This window comes from Heliangelus exortis, chromosome 11 (genome assembly GCF_036169615.1).
Source record: "Heliangelus exortis chromosome 11, bHelExo1.hap1, whole genome shotgun sequence".
Classification (NCBI taxonomy): Eukaryota; Metazoa; Chordata; class Aves; order Apodiformes; family Trochilidae; genus Heliangelus; species Heliangelus exortis.
The window spans coordinates 10,735,695-10,753,691 of record NC_092432.1 but is presented as its reverse complement, the minus strand read 5'-3'; the positions used below and the strand labels follow the sequence as shown (position 1 = coordinate 10,753,691).

At 51.1% G+C, this 17,997-nt stretch overlaps 1 protein-coding gene across 10 annotated transcripts in view; it reads right to left on the bottom strand.

Annotated features, from left to right (window-relative positions):
- Positions 1-17,997, bottom strand: part of ZNF609 (zinc finger protein 609) — a 71,533-nt gene that overhangs the window by 14,366 nt on the left and 39,170 nt on the right. For all 10 annotated transcript variants that reach the window (XM_071754500.1, XM_071754501.1, XM_071754495.1 and 7 more), the window contains one exon: positions 143-368. In XM_071754500.1, coding sequence (XP_071610601.1) covers positions 143-368 — 226 coding nt within the window. The remainder of the gene's footprint in view (positions 1-142; positions 369-17,997) is intronic.

Genomic DNA, 17,997 nt, shown 5'->3' with positions numbered 1-17,997 from the left:
CCTCTGTTCTGACCACCCAGATGGTTGGGGGAACACCCAGGACATGCCAAAAAGCAACACAGCAGGGACAGGGGAAGGAAGGGATTGCTCTAACTCCAAAAGGACATTGTAGGAAGGCTAAAAGCTCCCCGGTGACACTTACCATCCTCTGTCTCTTGCCAGACAATGCCCTCCAGGTTCACACTGGTTCCGGGCTCACAGGGGCCCAAGCACTCGGGCTCAGTGGCCAAGGCCACGTCACAGGTGTTCACCCCCACTGAGCGGGTGCGTACCATGATCTGCTCACACGGGGAGGAGATGTCATTGTTGACAACAGGGACAAGGAGGTGCAAGGGCAACACTGCAGGTGTAGAGACCGGAGACTCCATCTGTGGGGAAGAAGAAAAACATCGGTCACAGTTGGGAATATGGGTAGGCATCTACCCAACAGGCATCTACATTCCTGGAGAACCTCAAGGCCAGGGCTGCCACCTTCTCAATGTCTGTGCCAGCAGGCAGTGCAAGGCCCACACCCTGTAAGAGGACAAGGATGGCGCAGGTCTCTCCCACCCCGGCATGTCCATACCCACGTAACTCTGAAGAGCCAGCATGTAGATTACAGCCAAAAGTCCCTCTGCGGGAGATATCTGCTCTCCTGCTTGAAGGAGTTTGTGCCAAATTCCTTCCCTGACAACTTCTGCCTGTAGAACCATCCCAGGGGAGGATGCCTCAGATGTTAATAGCATCAATGACTTTGGACCTGATGGATCATTAGAAGAAAAAAATTACAGGCTTCTGCCCAACTGGCAGGACAGGACAAACAAGTAGCAGTCTCCCTCCAGCACCCACGAAAACCAGCATCGTCCTCCCAAATCTACTCTGTGACCACCTGAAGACGCAGGCATTCCCATCACATCATTCTTCCCTGCATAAATATCTGCTTGGGAGCCTGATCCAGCCGATGGCCAAGCCAACTGCGCCGTCCCTCGTGTTCTCCTTGTGCATGGAAACCACAGCTCACGGCCAGATCTGAGCCTGGAAAGCCTAGAGGCTCACACGCCAAGTGAAACCACAGCCAAGTCACCCCTGCTGCTGCTGACAAGCCAAGGTCATTGGCCACTCTGCCACATTAGCAGATTACAGAAAAGTTAGGAGAAGGATGACTGGCAGGCTCCTTTTGCTGCTGGCCAGGGGCAGGGTAGAGACCTTCCCATCCTTCAGGGTTCATCCACCAAGCCAGCTGCAGTCAGCCATTCCCCTGCCTTGGCTCACAAGGATCTGCAGCAGTTTTGGGGCTCATCCTCTACTCAGACCTCCTCTCCTTATGGTTCGTGATCTTGGTAAGATACTAAATCAACCTCAAAAGAGGAAACTGAGGAAACAAATCAACCCATCAGTGAGCACTGACCTGGGTGAATTTCAGTCCCAAGCAGGGTAAGATCTTTCCAGAGCACCCAGCACTACTCCAACATGTATCAAGAGATAATTATAACCCTGAAGAGACCAGGCTTGCTGGTCACCAAGACTGGGCATGGACACCAGCCAACCACTGCTTCCAATGTGACTATTGGCTCTCTTCAGCCAATGCTGCTGACAACCACTGAACTCCCACCATGAACTGGCATTCTGGTCCTCACCGACCACCAAAATTACCTACTTCCTTCTCTTCCTCACCTCCCCCCATCTTTTAAGCAGAAGAAATATCTCCAGCAGAAGCTTGCATGTCCAACCTCATCTGCCCCACACAATATGGTGCCCACACCCGCAGCAAGTGGCTGGAGCATCCCTATCAACTCCTCACACCACAAATCCTCTCCACACCTTCAGCAACACAAATATCACTTGCAAGAGGCAAACTTCTAGGCAGAGGAGCAGAGTGGAGGACATTGTATCTGTCATGTGGGTGGCTATGGGCAGGGGACATCAACACAATTCCTGTGGAACTCCTGAGATCTTCTGACTCTACCAGGGCAAGTGGATTTGCTCTTCCAGCATGAGAACATGAAGCACCTTCTGCCTGCGGCCCTGTCCTTGTTCTCCTGTGTCTGTCTGCTCTCCAGACAGACCAAATCCAACCCACTGAGCGTTAAAGGTGGTTTGGGGGTCTCCAGCCACAGTGGCTGGACCATAAAGTCCCCTCTGTTGGCTGCCTAGCTTGTGCCCCACAGCTCTTTTCCCATGAGCTGCCTCTGAGCTCCCACCAGCAGGATCAGCTCTCCTCCAGGAGCCCATGCCCAGCCTGAGGCTGCCCCATGAACAGTGCCTCAACTGCATCCCATGGGATTTGAGAAAGATGGTTCTGGCATAAAAAACCTAACGAGCCTGATGGAGAGGAGGGCTGCATTCCCACAGACAAACCACCCCCCAGGTCACAGCCACCTCATCCTGCATGTCTTGGCAGACTCAAAGCCATGAAGGAGGCGTTGAGGCTCCTTTGAAGGGGGTTCAAGAAAACCAGCCCCTTCTCAACACTGCCCTTTGCAAACCAAAGCCAAATCTCCAGCAACAGAAGAGTCAGAGAAGAACCAGGCAGCACCGTGGGACACTGGGGAGTGCTCAGCCCACGGCCCCGAGAGCAGCAGCTGCCCCTGCTTGCTGAGAACCTGCGGCTTTCCAAACTGTTCAGCTTCCTTCCACTCTGTGACAGAAACCACAGTGCAGCACAGGAGCGTTTAATTACAGTTCCAGCTCTGCTAATTAGCGCCCGGTCACATTCGTAATCTGCATTACGCCACGGTGCATAATAAGCAGCTCGCTGAGATCTCTCTAATCAGCGAGGTGGCTCCATGGGATTTCATATTTCCCCCTGCACTAGGACAAACAGGGCCTCGTTTAGCAACCGTGGGGAGATGCGGTGTCCCTCCCATGCTCTTGCCCTCTCCTGCTCTCTTGCCTGAAGCTCAAAAGCAAAACACAAAGGCCTGGGGTGGCTCTCCAAGGGTGAGGGCAGCACCAGAGCCACGGAGCTGGGCTACAGCTGAAAAAAACTAAAAGCCAGGCTGCCAGAGGAAGAGACAGATGGATCAATCCCTGAATCCATCCCCTCACCACCTGCATGTGTTTTATCTCCTAGTGCCACAGCTTTTCATTGAACAAGGTCAAGAGATCCAGCCCCTGGTGGCTGCAGGAGGGCTTGGGGGAGGCCCCAGGTCCTGCTCTCACCCAGCTCCTTCATCCAGGCCAGCAGCCACAGGAAATGTTGGCATGGGGGCCACTGGGCAGCACCCAGACTCTCCAGCAGCACCTTTTGCATCCCCTCCAGCTGGCAAGGCTGAGCCAGACGAGCTCCCCGGAGCAAGCCCTGCAACCCTCCTGGCTTCCAGCTCTGACACACATCACCCCCCAGCAAATCACTTAATGCTCCCGGGTTCCCAAGCCCCCTTTGCAAAAGAAAAACGTATCCCTATCCCTCTCTTTGCCGGGGAGGCTCCGAGGTCCCACCACATGCTTGCTGCCAGAGGGAGCTGCTGTGTCTCCAGCAACCCCTGGGTGAGAATTACATGGGGCAAAGCTTCCCCGTGCTGGTGCTGGCTTTCTGTGCCCCCCCACTGCTGCCTCCCCTCCAGAAAGCCCTTTGTGCTTCTTGAGGAGGTTTTCCCATCACGAGGAACATGCTCAACAGAAGTGGAATGGAGCCAAATCCGGGCGGCAGCAGTGGCCAGCATGAGCACCACTGGGTGAGGAAAAACCAAATCCAAGCAGAGCCCAGGGCAACATTGACAGTGCCCTTGGATGCTGGCCCTGGGGAAAGGGCTTTGGATGGGGAATGAAAAGCTACCCCTCGTCATAGCCCTTGCTGGAAGGTAGGACAGGGTCCCACGTGAACATGGCATGGGGAGATGCACACAAAGCAGCTCCTGCCATCTTAGAGCTGGGCCAGAGAGGCTTCGTTAGCATCAGTCAAGGCTAAGGGATGTCACAGCAGCAATTAGCTAATGGGAGAAAGAGAAGAGGCCACAACAAAAAGAAAATCATACCCATTCTGATTCCAACCCACCCAGACCACCCAAGCATATTTATGAGTATGGTTTACTCCCAATAATCAAAGCCAATCAGGAAAGAAAAATGCATTTTTGATTGATAAAAACCAATGGGGATGCCAAAAACCCAGAGAAAAGCAAACAGCAGAGACATTTGTGGAGCACATACAAAGACAGAGAGGTTGTGAACAACCATGTGGTACAGGGCACCCACAGAGCTGCACACTGTCTGTCATCAAGGACCTTGCAGTGGTCAGGGTGAGACCACTGATGCATCTGAGATGGCTTCCAGTGTATCCCATGGTAACAAGCTACACAATGTGGCAGCCCATTTTTCTCACCTAGAAGGGTGCTTCAGCTCCTGCAAACACAGACAGACAACAACAGTCAAGCATGAGATTGGACACACTCTTACTTGCTGTGTGCCAGGAGACAAAACACAGACCAAAACTGCTCCATCACAGGAGCATCGCTGGAGGCTGCCACCAGCACCTCTCCCATAACTGCATGGCTCAGCCCAACCTCTGGGAGCTTTGATGTCACATGGTCACCACTCCTTAAAAGCTTTATTTTTTCAGGGCAGGACCTGAGAAGATAAGTAATAGAACCAGGGAGCAGATTTATCCTATTGACAAGCATCTTTGGTGGGCATCTCCAAACCTCGAAAGGGAAGCACCTGAGATGCCTCTTCCCTGACACCACTGATCTTGGCAAGGACAAGTTTTCTCCAACTTGACCCTTAAAGCTCCTCAAATACTACTGGTGGCAACGAACCCTGTTTGATGGTGAGAGTTGTCTGGATGCCAGGGCATGGTCTGGAGAGGTAGCAAACCCTACACTGCTGCCCATTGCTCTTCCCTTTTGTGAGCTGGGGGTTAAGGTTGGTGACACCGAGATGTAAAAAGAAAGAAATCTGTTTTAGAAGGAAGTCTTTCTTCCCTGGAAAAAAAAAAAAAACAGCTTCAATAAATAAAGTCAACTATTTCTATGGACCACTAGAATGCACTTAGGGAGGACAAATGCAAACCCACAGGCTATCAGAGCAGCTGGTTCAATAAAAAAGAAGGACTGTCAGTTCCAAACAGCAAGAAGCAGTAAATGCTTTAAGGACAAAGGATTGATGCTTCAGATGTCTCAGAGTGGGCTGAGTACTGAACACCTTGAATTCACTGTACAGAGAGGACAAGTGGGCATGGAACCTTCTGGCCAGTGCCACCATCAGTACAGTCACGCAAACTGGATGGGAACCAAAGATTTTTAAGGAACAGCAGTCCTGATTTCCCTCCTTGGATGATGCAGTATGTCCCTGGGAACCAGCAGGTAGGATGGGAAGGAGATGGCAAGCACACTGCCAAATGGCCTGGACTGGCTCTACCACCCAGGGCTCTCACTGTCCCCCCAAAAACCACACTAGGAGAGGCCAGTTTCCTCCCATGTTCCTTGGGTGCTCCTCACTGTCTGCTCTTGCCTCCCCACCAGAAGCTTTCTTGAGGTTTCCAGAATCTTCCAGCCACAGGGCTGCTAATGGCATAGTGATGGCTGTGAGCATGTCCTCCCCTGGCAATAGCAACTATGTCCCAGCCTCGAGTTCCAGCCCTCCCCTGTGTGGAGGAGCTTTGCCTCCATCCACTGCAAGGCCCTTCTCTGGCTGGAAGTCCCTGCTGAATGGCAGGAGATGATGGCCAAGCAGCCAGCACAATGCTGGGGTTGGTGGGTGCTTTTCCAACCCAGACATGTCTGTACCTGGGAATTTTGGGAAATCTGCCCTGACTGCAACAGAGCACTCCACAGAAACCAAAGCCTGGATGAGGAGGCCAGTTGAGTTAATGGGTAAACTGGGGAGTGAGAGTCCATTGGGTGATGCTGGAGGTACAACCTGCCGCCAAACCAGCAACGAGAGACTGATCCAAATGCTGCTGCCGGCTGATGCAGGAGCCAGCTGCATCTCAACCCCAGCCACGCTGCTGGAGAAATTCAAATATTACCCAGCACGACCTCGGATGAGCCGCTTCTCTCCACGGGCTGCCACTCTCTGACAGAGAGGGGAATAAAATCCCTGCTCTAACACAACAAGTCTTATCTTGGTGCTTGCAGCGTTTTGAGATCAAGAGGAGGCAGACGCCACAGAGGTACAGTCTTGCATGTTACTGTGGCTTCAATCAAGCCAGGAATAGTATCCAAGACAGACGTGCTGGCATCAAGTCACCTGCTCCAACCACTTACCAGACTATTAGATCTGCTCTAGGAAGGGGAAAGAAAAAAAGAAAAAAAAAGGTGTCTCCAGAAGGAGAGAGGTAGTGTAGAGCAGCGATGAAAGGGGACAGCCAACGTGAGAAGAAATCTAAGCTGGGACCTCCTTGCATCAGTCCCACCAGCTGACTGAGGACACATTGTTGGGTCTTGGTTCACCTACCACCACCAACTGATACCCTGAGGCTGCTCCTGGTCACCGGAGTCACCCTCACCTCCAGCAGTGCTATCCAAGCAGGAAGCTCTTCAGCAGCCAGCTTCCCATTGGGAACCCAGGCCTCATGTGAAGCACCCCTATCCCCTGCTCACCTTCCTGCCAGCATGGCTGATGTGTGGTTTATATTGCTGCTCTGCCTCCATTAACCCCTGCACGGCCAAAATGAGCCATCTGTCCTTTAAGCTAGGACACTGAGAGGAAGAACCACCATGAGGCAAAGTCTTGATTTTATTTATTCTCTTTCCCCCAAACCCAACAAAATACCCAGGCAACTCTACCCATGGAAAAGAAGGATTCTGACCCAGACAGGAGACAGTCCCCTTTCCTGGGGACCTTCTCAACCACCGGTGCAGTCTGGCTCATCAGTGCCTCCCTTCAGAAACATATATGGATGGCATCACCTTTTTGCTTTCTGGGCTGGAGATCATCATCTGTTCCACAGGAATCTGGCTACCCAGCAAGGTCCCAGCCTGGCACTCAACCCTGAACCCCAGCCCCCAGCTCATGATGCCCATCTCTACCAGCCTCCTCTAGCTGCTCTCAACCAACCAGTCCAGTTTTTTAGTCTGTCCCCGCTAAAAAAAAGATGTTCCTGTAGGAAGAGGACCTTCTGTAGAAGCAAGAGGACCAAAGCCAGCATGACAGCGAAGCAGACACATTTTCTTCCTTGGGTCACATTAAATTCATGCCCCAATCTAAGCAGCACTCAAATGGTCACCTTTAATACCAGCACTCTTTGACCAGCACATTAGAGCAGGCAGGCAAAGGAGCAACATTAAAGGTTTCACAAGCGTCTCACTGCATCAACCTCCTGGAAGGAGGGCATAAATCTGGGAGGCCTGTCATGAACCACTTGTGATGCAGATCCAGCTGCAGTTAAAACCCCTCTGGTAACCACCAGCTCCACAAAACCCATCTGAAGGATGCAGAAGTTGCAAACAGCTGAGCTAGAAACAACCCTACTACCCAAATCCTCAAAGTGAGCAAGTGAAGTTTTTGAGGGGTCACATGAAAATGAAGCATCTTCATGGCAAGGTGTCAGCTGCCAACTCCCCAGTGGGCAATGAGACCCGTGGGGTCTGTAGTGTTCTAGAGAGCACCCTGAGCACCCGGGCCACAGGTTCATCCAGGGACAACCCACCACCCAAGCAGCTCTAGGGATGAAGAACATATCACAGAACATAGCATCTCCACTCAGACAGCTCAAGAGGGCAGCCAGTCAGGGTGGGCAGTCTTGTAACTCTCAAGAGGCAATAAAGCAAGCAATTCACTGCTGGTTTTAAGGAGAAGGAACTTCAGTTCCTTCTGCAAATCATTGCCATGCCAGGTGAACACCAGCATGAGCATCAGACAGCTGTGTTCCCACCGCAGTCCCCATACAAACACCCCATTCCAGGTCCTTCTCAAAGGCTACCTGACTCCATCACCTCCAAAGAGGTCAGAAGATAACGGTACACTATAAAAAAAACGGCCCTCTGGAGATAATTAAAACACAAAAGTTACCAATGAACCTTGACCAGGGTGAGCAAGCAAGAACTACAAGACAAAGCAGACACTTGTCAGGGTCAGGGCTGAGTGTGAGAAGGTGGTACAGTAGCTCAGTAGTTAGGAACTGGCACAGCTCCACCTGTCTGGTTCACCCTTTTCTTCATTTTTTCCCCACAGTTTTTCTCCATCTCAGTCTTGCAAGTCTAAACCTCCAACACTCAGATGCCGCGGCTGCAGGACCTCCAGCAGTTCACATCAGGGTATGGTGTCCCAAGGACACACACTGGTGTGCCAACTTGGAGCATTAATAATCAAAAATTTAATTAATTAATGACGCTGCTGTATCTACAAGTCAACCAGAGAAGACACAGCTCAATTTGGTATTTTCGTATAAACCTGAATTCTAATAAATTCATCAGGGAGGAGATGGATCCAAGACTTGCAGCAAAAATGAGTGAGTTCTGACCTGCCTCATCTAGGATGGGTTTCTCCTCTTGCTGGGATCATAATCTAGGGACCACCTTTCTGCCCATCAATCCCAGTATCCAGAACAACCACATTGCTGGTGCCTGCTTCCAGAGGAAAGGAGACAAAAAACAGCCCACAAACCACCACAACCACTCTGCTGCCAAGCCAAAGGACCCACGATGGACAACGGGACCAAGCACATGAGCTTTTATCACACCTTTTGGGAACCAACTTTTCCATCAGGTAAAGCACAAGAGACAGTGTGTAAAATTCTGTGTTTTCAGAAAAGAGCCTAGAAAGAACAGACGGGGCGTAGGGTGAAAGTTGGGCTTGTCTTGCAGATGTTTTAATCAACCAAGCTGTAAATGTGCCAGGGGGTAGCTGTACTTTCTACAACAGCCCGAACAAGAGCTGACTTGCATTTCCCAATGGCCAAGGGACGCGAGTAAACTCAAAACCAAATGTCAGTGGTCCTTATGATGGTGTAGAAGGGGATCATCTCCAAGATGCCATCTTGGCATCACTGAATGATTTGGGTTGGAATACACCCTTGAAGATCACCTAGCCCAACCCACCTGTCATGGCCAGGGAGGGATATCACTAGACCAGGATGTTTGAAGCTTTGTCCAACAAGACTACGAACACTTCCAATGATGAGCATCCACAGCTTCTCTGGGAAACCACTTTTAGTGTTTCAACACTTTAATAACAAAAAAATTATGTCCAGTCCCCATGCACTCTCTTGCTCTTCATCCCTACAACATGGCCTAGGACTCCCTCTAAACACAGAGGTGCAAAGGGGCATCACCAAGCTGGCTTGGCTATGCTTGTCCTATCTTTCTTAACCACTAGGAAAATAACATGGTGAGGACAGCTTGCAAGAATGACCTGAAGACAGAGCCAGAAGCAGTAAAGACTGGTCTGCTCATCCACAACTGCCCCAAACTGTCTTTCCTTCCCTCAACCCTGATTCAGTTGGGACACAGAATGAGAAAAGGGGGAATTTAATAATTTTGCCCTAGTGCCTCAAGGGGAGCAGCAATCACACTCGGCTCTGGACACCTCATGACTGAAAAGAACATAGACAAACTGGAAGAAGTTCAGAGAAGAGGGCAAATGAAAGGTCATGCACCTGGGTCAGGGAAATCGCAAGCACAAATACAGCTTGGAGAGAAAATGGATGGAGAGCAGCCCTGAGGAGAAGGACTTGGGGGTGTTGGGTGATGAGAAGCTCAATATGAGCTGGCAACATGCACTGACAGCCCAGAAAGCCGTGTCCTGGGCTGCATCACCAGCAGCATGACCAGCAGGTCAAGGGAGGGGATTCTCCCTTTCTACTCCACTCTGGTGAGAGCCCCATGCAGTGCTGCATCCAGTTCTGGGGTCCCCAGAACAAGAAGGACATGGAACTGTTGGAGTGAGTCCAGGAAAGGCCACAGAGATGATCTGAGGACTGGAGTAGCTCTGCCCTGGAGCCAGGTTGTTCAGCCTGGAGAAGAGAGGGCTCCGGGGAGACCTTGGAGCACCTTCCAGTGCCTGAAGGTGTGACAGGAAAGCTGGGGACAGACTTTTTACAAGGGCATAGAGTGATGGGACAGGGGGGAACAGTTTCAAACTGGAAGAGGGGAGATTTAGATAAGATTTTAGGACAAAACTCTCCACTATGAGGGTTGTTAGAAACTGGAAGAGGTTTCCCAGAGAAGCTGTGGTTGCCCCATGCCTGGAAGTATCCAAGACCAGGCTGGACGGGGCTTGAAGCAACCTGATCTAGTGGGAAGTGTCCCTGCCTATGGCAGAGGGTGTGGAATTAGATGATCTTTAAGGTCCCTTCCAACCCAAACCACTCTGGGATTCTATGATTCTAAGAGGAACAAAAATAATGAGGAGGCTGAAGGGATTGCTTTGGAGGAAGAGATTAAGAGAGCTAAATATGGATAACTTGGTTCAGCTACAGCTACATGGGGACACAGTGATAATCTGTTAACACATGGGGGATGAAAACACCAGAGAGAGGGGAATTACACAGGGTGATGCAGAGGATGACAGGAAAGAGAAATGGGATAAATCAAGGATGGGAACATTTAGAAGACATGTTGGCTACAGCTTCAGGCAGTGAAACTGTTCCTGATCACATCAGTATTTTCCACATGAGAAAATCCTTCATCCTTCCCTTGTTCTCCTCCCTTCTCCCTTCCCACATCCCTCCAGCAGTAACACAGAGCACCCACATCTCTCCCCATGGCACCTCCTCAGCACCTAACACACAGTGTTTCTCACATCCCAGAAGTCCCTACATCAGGCTCCAAATCACCAACAGCCACATTCGTGGTGCTCCTGACATAGGGCAGGAGTCCTTGTCTCCTTGACTTCCACAGAAAACCAACATCCAGCAGTTTTGGACTTGCCCGTCTTCAGATGAGGAACCAGTGAATCTCAGGCTGACCAGATGTTGACAGTTGTATTCTCCTGAGATTCATCCACCTTGCAACCACAATATCGAGAGCTGTTGTGATGAGAACAGAAATCCACCTCTATGGCTGAACCAGGAAGTCCAGGGACAAGGAGATAAAGAAAGAAGTCCTTCTCTCATCACATCAGTCTACCTATAAACAGCAGTCAGCAAGCTGGTGTATTTTCTAAGCAGTTCTCCTGTGCAAGAAACCCCCCAAAAACAATGTCTGAAGTTCTCATGGACTTTTGTCTCCAAGGCATGAGAAGCTAAGTTGTGTGCACCACACATACCCAGAATATTTGCTTGGGGAAGGGATGACACGAGCTCTTTGCAAGGCAGGGTGCATCTCCTGAGCCACCTGCACAGCTCCTGGAGGAGAACTCGCACTGGGGGGAGCATCGCCTTGAGGGGACCAGGGGACCACAGCCTTGGTGGCATGCTGCTAAGTGCCACGTCCCCCTCCTCCATCCAGACCCAGACTATGGACTGCCTCAAGGTATGAATCTGGGAGGAAAGTAGCAAACCCACTGGCTGGGTTCTGCATCCAGAGACTTGCTGGCACGCTGCACACAGAACACAAAAGCCAGAGCATTTAACACACACATCACAGCCAGGTACTGGCGACTCCTGGAGAGGCTCAGTTCCAGGGTGAGACACACGTATTTCAGATGTGATAAGCTGCAAAGTCTAGAAATGGTTTCAGATCTATTTATCCCTCAGGCAAGAGAAGGCATCTTCCTTCCACCTCTTTAATATTAAAGACCTATTCTGGGATGATTTTCACATCCCAGCCCCTGAAGGCTGCACATTTCGGAAGCTGCCTGCTTGGCTCTCATCTCCTCCTCTTTGTAGGTTTTCCTCAAGCTGCCAGGAGAGATGCTGGTGGTTTCCAGACACAAAGCCAGCTCTGTCCATCAGCCTGGTGGGGAGATTACAGTAAAGGAGGGAGCAAGAAATATACCAAATCACATGATATAAAAGAGTGTGACCACACAAGGTGACTGCAAAGAAAGGACAAGCACACTGCTGGCCTTTGGAGACTTGCAGCCAGAGGGACCACTGAGCCATTCCCAGCAATGTTTGCCAAGCAACTGCCTTGGTCTCCCTGGCACGCGGGACAGAAAGCTCATGCTAAGATGGGGGATGACAAACATCCTCACTTCTTGTGCTGGGTCCCTCAAATCCTGAGTCTCCCTTCACTCCCCAGATCCCAGTCGTCACGTTTTTTAAAGCAGCACAAGGCAGTTCTGCTGCTCCAGCTGATACAGGCTGTGCTCTCCCCATTCCCTCCAGCAATGGTTTGCACCCGTGCCCATCAGCCCCTGCCAGGAACACACAGGTGTTGGTACCTACAGGATGCAGCATTTTTGACAGTTTCTCAAGCCCATTGCTGAAGTGTTTTTTTAATCATTGAAATCAAGTTGCTGTGTCTCTAACACCAACCAGAACCAGCTGTCCCCAGAGCAGCCCAGCACATCCTTCTATCACCCTGAAATCTCTGTCAGTTGCACAAGGAGAAGGAATGAGCTTTGCAGGTGAAACCCCAAGCATGAGGACATTGTGCAAGGCCCCTCCACTCCCACCCACCTTCCCATGCAGAATAAGTCAAGCCCCAGGCACTCATCCTGGGTCCAATTTCTCCTGCTTTGTCCTTGCCAAAAAACAAAACAAAACACCTTTGTATCCACTGAGGTGCCTTGGAAATCTCATGCTGGCACTGCCATGAGCCAGTGCCTGGACACAGCTGGGCTGCCATGCCTGAAGGTCTCATTCAGAGAAGGTTTTGTGCTGACAACCCACAGCCGCTGGCGGTCGAGCAGCACGGCTGCAGAGGATCAATCACTCACAGGGCAGCTGAGCCACTGGGGGAGAAAAAGAGACAAGCTAGAGCTGAGCCAGACCATAACTCATCGCCTGTGGGCTACCTACCAGCAGGAGCACAGTGGAGCCAGGCTGGGGGGCTGCAGCACATTGAAGGGAGCAGAGCTGAACGACTGCCGTCCCTGGGCTACGCCGCCCACTTCTCTGTGAGAGCACTCCATGTGAAAATAGAATATCTCCAAGTGGCTGCTTCAGTGGCTTCCCCAGCCCACAGTGAAGGAATCTCAAAGCCCAACAAGCCCCCACCAAAAGGGGCTGCCAACACCTTCCACAGCTGAAGCCTTCCTCCAGCTCAGTTAAGTTCCAGGAAGGTTTTTAGCCTCTGCCCCCTCGCTTCTGGGGCTGCAGTAAGGGAAACCCTTACCTGCAATAAGGGATCCCCACCCATCACCACATTCCAGCTAACGAGGAATCTCTCCCCTTTGCCACAGCACAAAGCTCAACACTTCTTTCCAAATGAGATGGAAGACAATTGCCACCAAAAACCACCATCAGACTCTGGCAGACACTGCACCTCTTTCCACCCAGCAGCACCTTCTGCAGATCCATGTGCAAAAACAAGGTGTCAGGGCCAGGAGGGACACAGAGCCCAGCAGCAGTGAGGCTGACAGCCAGCCAAGGCTATATTCAACCAACATGCTGGATTTTTTAGCTAGAAGCCTCAAAATAAAGCAAAAGATGCTGCTAGAGAGAAAGCCACCATAAGCAAAGCCCAGCTCTTCCCGATTTTATTCCCTACCCTGTTGGAATTTAATTGACTCTTCAAATTAAGAGCCAGCTAAAGCAGAGCAATACTAATGTCTCTAAAAAAGAGCAGAATAATAAGTACAGGCATTTTAGCACTACAGACTCGATACTCGAGGCACCCTGCTGAGTGCTGGCCTTCACCAGCCACCCACCAACAAAAATCAACATTCCCCTGGGGCTGAAAAGAATCACAGTGCTCTCAGCTGAAACAGGCAGCCCATGGAAGACAACACAAGTCCTGTCTGGAAAAACACAATGGAGCTGTAAGTCTGCAGGGTTTTTATGCCCAGCAAGGTACAAAAGAGCACCCCAATGCCTGAACAGGGAGGCTTCCAACTGTGGACAGCTCTTGCTGGGCCAAAAACCCAAACAGGAGCAAGTGCTGGGGTTAATTACTTCCTTGCTGTGTGTTTCCACCTCCTCCATCCTCCCCTTCTTCCTGGACAAGAGGTGGAGAGGGATTTGGCAGCTCTTACCTGATCCACAGGCCTTTCTATGCCCAAGAGTTGGCTTTGAGGGCTGGTTAAAAACTCATCTTATGCAAGAAATGTGGAGATCTCAGAGCTTGTCTCCACCTGGGTGTTCAGAGCATGCCATGTTGTTCAAGCCATCCTTCTGATCACTTCTGAAAAAAGGCACCTCACTGGCCTCCAGTGGCACATTCCCAGGCTCTTTGGAAGCCTGTTCCCACATTGTTTCTTGGCCTTTGGGTCCTAATTGGAGATATTTTTTTTCATGTCCAGGTTCTTGAGGAGGAAAAAAAAACAACCCAAAATACAAACCCAAGGCAAGTGGGACAAGGAAGGATACCGGAGTCCCTCCCAAGAATGTCACTGTTACGTGCCTGTTCTGGATGGGTGTCATAACCCAACAATACCCCCTAAGAGAGGACTCTCCATCACCAACAGGATAGTCTTCCAGAGCCCACACTTGAAGCTATAGGACTACCACAATGGTTTGCTTCAGGCACCTCTCCTTCAGCCTAAAAAAGCAGAAATGAATTTTTGCCTGCACATCCCTGGAATACACCCATCTGACCTTCAACCCCACCATCTCTCTTGGTGGGAGGTGACATATCTGTACACACCCCTGCCTTGTATCTGATGGAAAGGAGTAACAGCTTTGTATTTACAATAATCATCTGAGATACTATTTGGACTGACAAAGAAGGTCCCCAGTGTGCCATCTAGCAGCTTCAGGATGCTAGGGCTGCTCCTGTGCAGACAATAGGGCTGCCCTAGGTCAGGGCTTTGAAGCAGGGCACCAGCAAGGGAGCAGCAGGGCTTTACACAACTGCAGAATACCCTGGGAGCCCTCAGGAAAGTGTACACAAAGGTTGAGGTGGATGAATGTTTGGGACAACTCCCATGCTTAGAGTGGTGTGGTCAGTAAAAGCCCTCCTTGCTCTCACCACCCATCACTTCGGGTCGCTGCCAACACCTGTACCTGATGGTGGCCTCTGTCAAACAGACAGAAGGTGAAGGCTCAGTGCCTGAACACCACTAAGCTCCTCCTCTATGGCCATGTCCCCTCAACAACATCATGTAACTCATACTGGGACAACCAAGTATCATAGAATCATAGAATTGGCTGGGTCGGAAGGACCTCAGAGATCATCAAGTCCAACCCTTGATCCACTCCCGCTGCAGTTCCCAGCCCATGGCACTGAGTGCCACATCCAGTCTCTTTTTAAATATCTCCAGGGATGGAGAATCCACTACTTCCCTGGGCAGCCCTCTCTGTAAAGAAATTATTTCTAATATCCAACCTAAACCTCGCCCATCACAACTTCAGACCGTGCCCTCTTGTCTTGCTGAGAGTTGCCTGGGAAAAGAGACCAACCTCCCCCTGGCTCCAACCTCCTTTCAGGGAGTTGTAGAGAGTGATGAGGTCTCCCCTGAGCCTCCTCTTCTCCAGCCTGTACACCCCCAGCTCCCTCAGCCTCTCCTCATAGGATCTGTGCTCGAGTCCCTTCACCAGCCTAGTTGCCTTCCTTTGGACCTGCTCCAGGACCTTGATATCCTTCCTAAACTGAGGGGCCCAGAACTGGGCACAGGACTCAAGCTGTGGCCTCACCAGAGCTGAGCACAGGGGCAGAATCACTTCCCTGGACCTGCTGGCCACACTGTTCCTGAAGAGTATCTCCCGAAGAGTATCAGTACAATGTGGTCCAATGGCACAACCCAAGGACATAGTCCTTGGCCAACCCAACTCATTTCCACCACAAAAAGCAGAGGTGCGGGCCTAAGGGTTAGGAGGCAAAGTACAGTGGCCCCAGACCTGAAGCCAGAGAGGCCTTTGCTCAAAGATCAAACATGCATGGCAGCAGAGGCTGCCGGGAAAGAAGAGGGACACAACTGGTATGTCAGACCCAAGAGATGCCTCTTGGCTATGGACACAGAGACAAAACCCTGGTGTTCCAAGGACACTACCCTGGAGAAGAAGATTGATGGTTGAAGGGATGAAGGCCTTATCAAAACTTCATGGGGACTAGGAGATGACCAAGGGCTGGGTGGGAGGAATTCAGCAGGTTTCAAAAGCAAAAGTTTGGTAAAAAGCCAGCAAATTATTCCCTCCACATGGAGCAACACCACCATGGTCATGATGGAGAAAAATATTTGAAGAATGTTCCTGAGTAAGGTAACAGCAACTGGAGAAACACAGATAAGAATGTAAAAAAGCCAAAGTGACAAACCAAAGCCAAGAGGCAGGGCTGGGAGAGCAGTGCCAAGTTACAGAAGGAACAGAAGGAACAAGATTTCAGAGAGAAGAGGGTGACCACATGGGGTCATGTCAGGGGACACTGCCTGTCCCCTGACTACAGAAACTACAGAAGCAAACTACAGAAGCAGGGAGAGATGTGGGATGCAGGCTAGTGGAGGAGAAAAGCTTCATGATATTAGCAACCTTCCTTCCCACCTGGAGCAGAGCAAATGTCTTCTGTGCTCTCTCAGCTTCTGCAGCTAATGGCCTCAAAGGTTACTGAGCTTGGGTTCTGTTCTGTTAAGCAAGCATCTCCCAGGGTCCAGGGTTGCTGCTGTTCTTCCCTTGGAAGCCAAGAGACTGTGACTCATCGACCCCCCAGCTTTAGCTGCTGCAGAAATGATCCCCAGCCCAGCAGCCATCACAGCCCCAGCTGAGCAGCTACAGGCTGAGCAGAGGCAGGAAGAAGAGCACAGCATCTCTGGCTCTGCTGGTGAGATGCTGACCCACGCAGGTGTTAACTGAAGGCCACAAAAAGCTGCTCCAGAGCTGGGAACACACACAAGACTTGGAGCAGACCCTATTTATGGCTCCCTGGGAGAGTTTCCACCAGCCACTATAGCACAGGCAGTATCATTGCACCTTTCTACTTAACCCCCACCATACCCATCCTCTGCCACCAGCCCTGCCTTGGCCCATCCAGGCTTTTCAGTCCTGATACAGCCATGATGGGACAAGCAGGGCCACAGTCCTCCTAGGGGCCTAGCCCAGCTCAGGATTTCAGCTCCATTTCAGTATTTCATGACCAAGGTCACAGAAGCACATGTACCACAGCTGGAGAGCAGGAAGACACTCTGGAGTATGCAGACCACCCAAAAAAAACCCCCAAAGGGTTGGGCTGTCCACCTCTTTCTTCCCTCACATAAGTCCTCCCCCACCCTGGAGGCTTTGCCCAGCATTTCATCAAGCTGATACATTCAACATGGCACTTGGAAACCAAACCCTGGTCCCCAAGAAAATTAAAATGAGCCTTTTCCATTAGATGTCAGCTGCAAGAAGCCAGATTCTGCTCCAGACAATTTGCATCCTTGGGAGTGCTGAGAGTCAAAAAGCCACTTTTCTCAGGCCAGGAGAGACACCCCTGCTCGAGACCCAGCTCAGGCACTTCCCCCTCCCCAAGGAGCACACGGCCACTGCCTCTCACTGCAGGAACCAGTCAGAGGAGGCAGGGACCAGAGCTGTTCTCACCAGGCTGGCAGCTCCCCAGCTCCCACCTCCTTGTGCACAGGCAGGGGAAGACCCTGGAGGAGGGAGGTGAGTGGAGAGACTGCAGACACATCTTGTTTTAATTGCATCAGCAATCACCAAGAAATTAATGGCAGGGAAGAGGAGGAGGAACAGGGGACCAGAAGAGAGGAAGGGATGCAGCAAGCAAGGAGAAATAATTTCCTCTTTGGCTAAGGAAAGGGGCACTGTTCACAGCTGCAGCTGCAGTGGCCTCACCCAATGCGTTCTGCTCCCAGAGCATCTCAAGCTCTACCCTGATGACTAAAGTGGCTTTCTTTGTGCTGTAAGCCCCAAAGTCCTTTTCCTAAAGCCACCTCTAAACCCCAAACAAAGACCTCCGACCCTTCTACAAGGAACGAGGCCTCCTGCACAATTCCCAAGAGCCACAAACCACTGCAAGATCCAGGCTCAGACAAGCAGCACTGCCACCAGTAGGCAGAGACTGGAGATGAAGCCTTTTGCCACCATGCTGGGGCTCTGGTCTGCAAAGGTACCACCCAAAGCACTGCCCAGTCCACACTGTCACTCTCTGCCCATCCCACAGA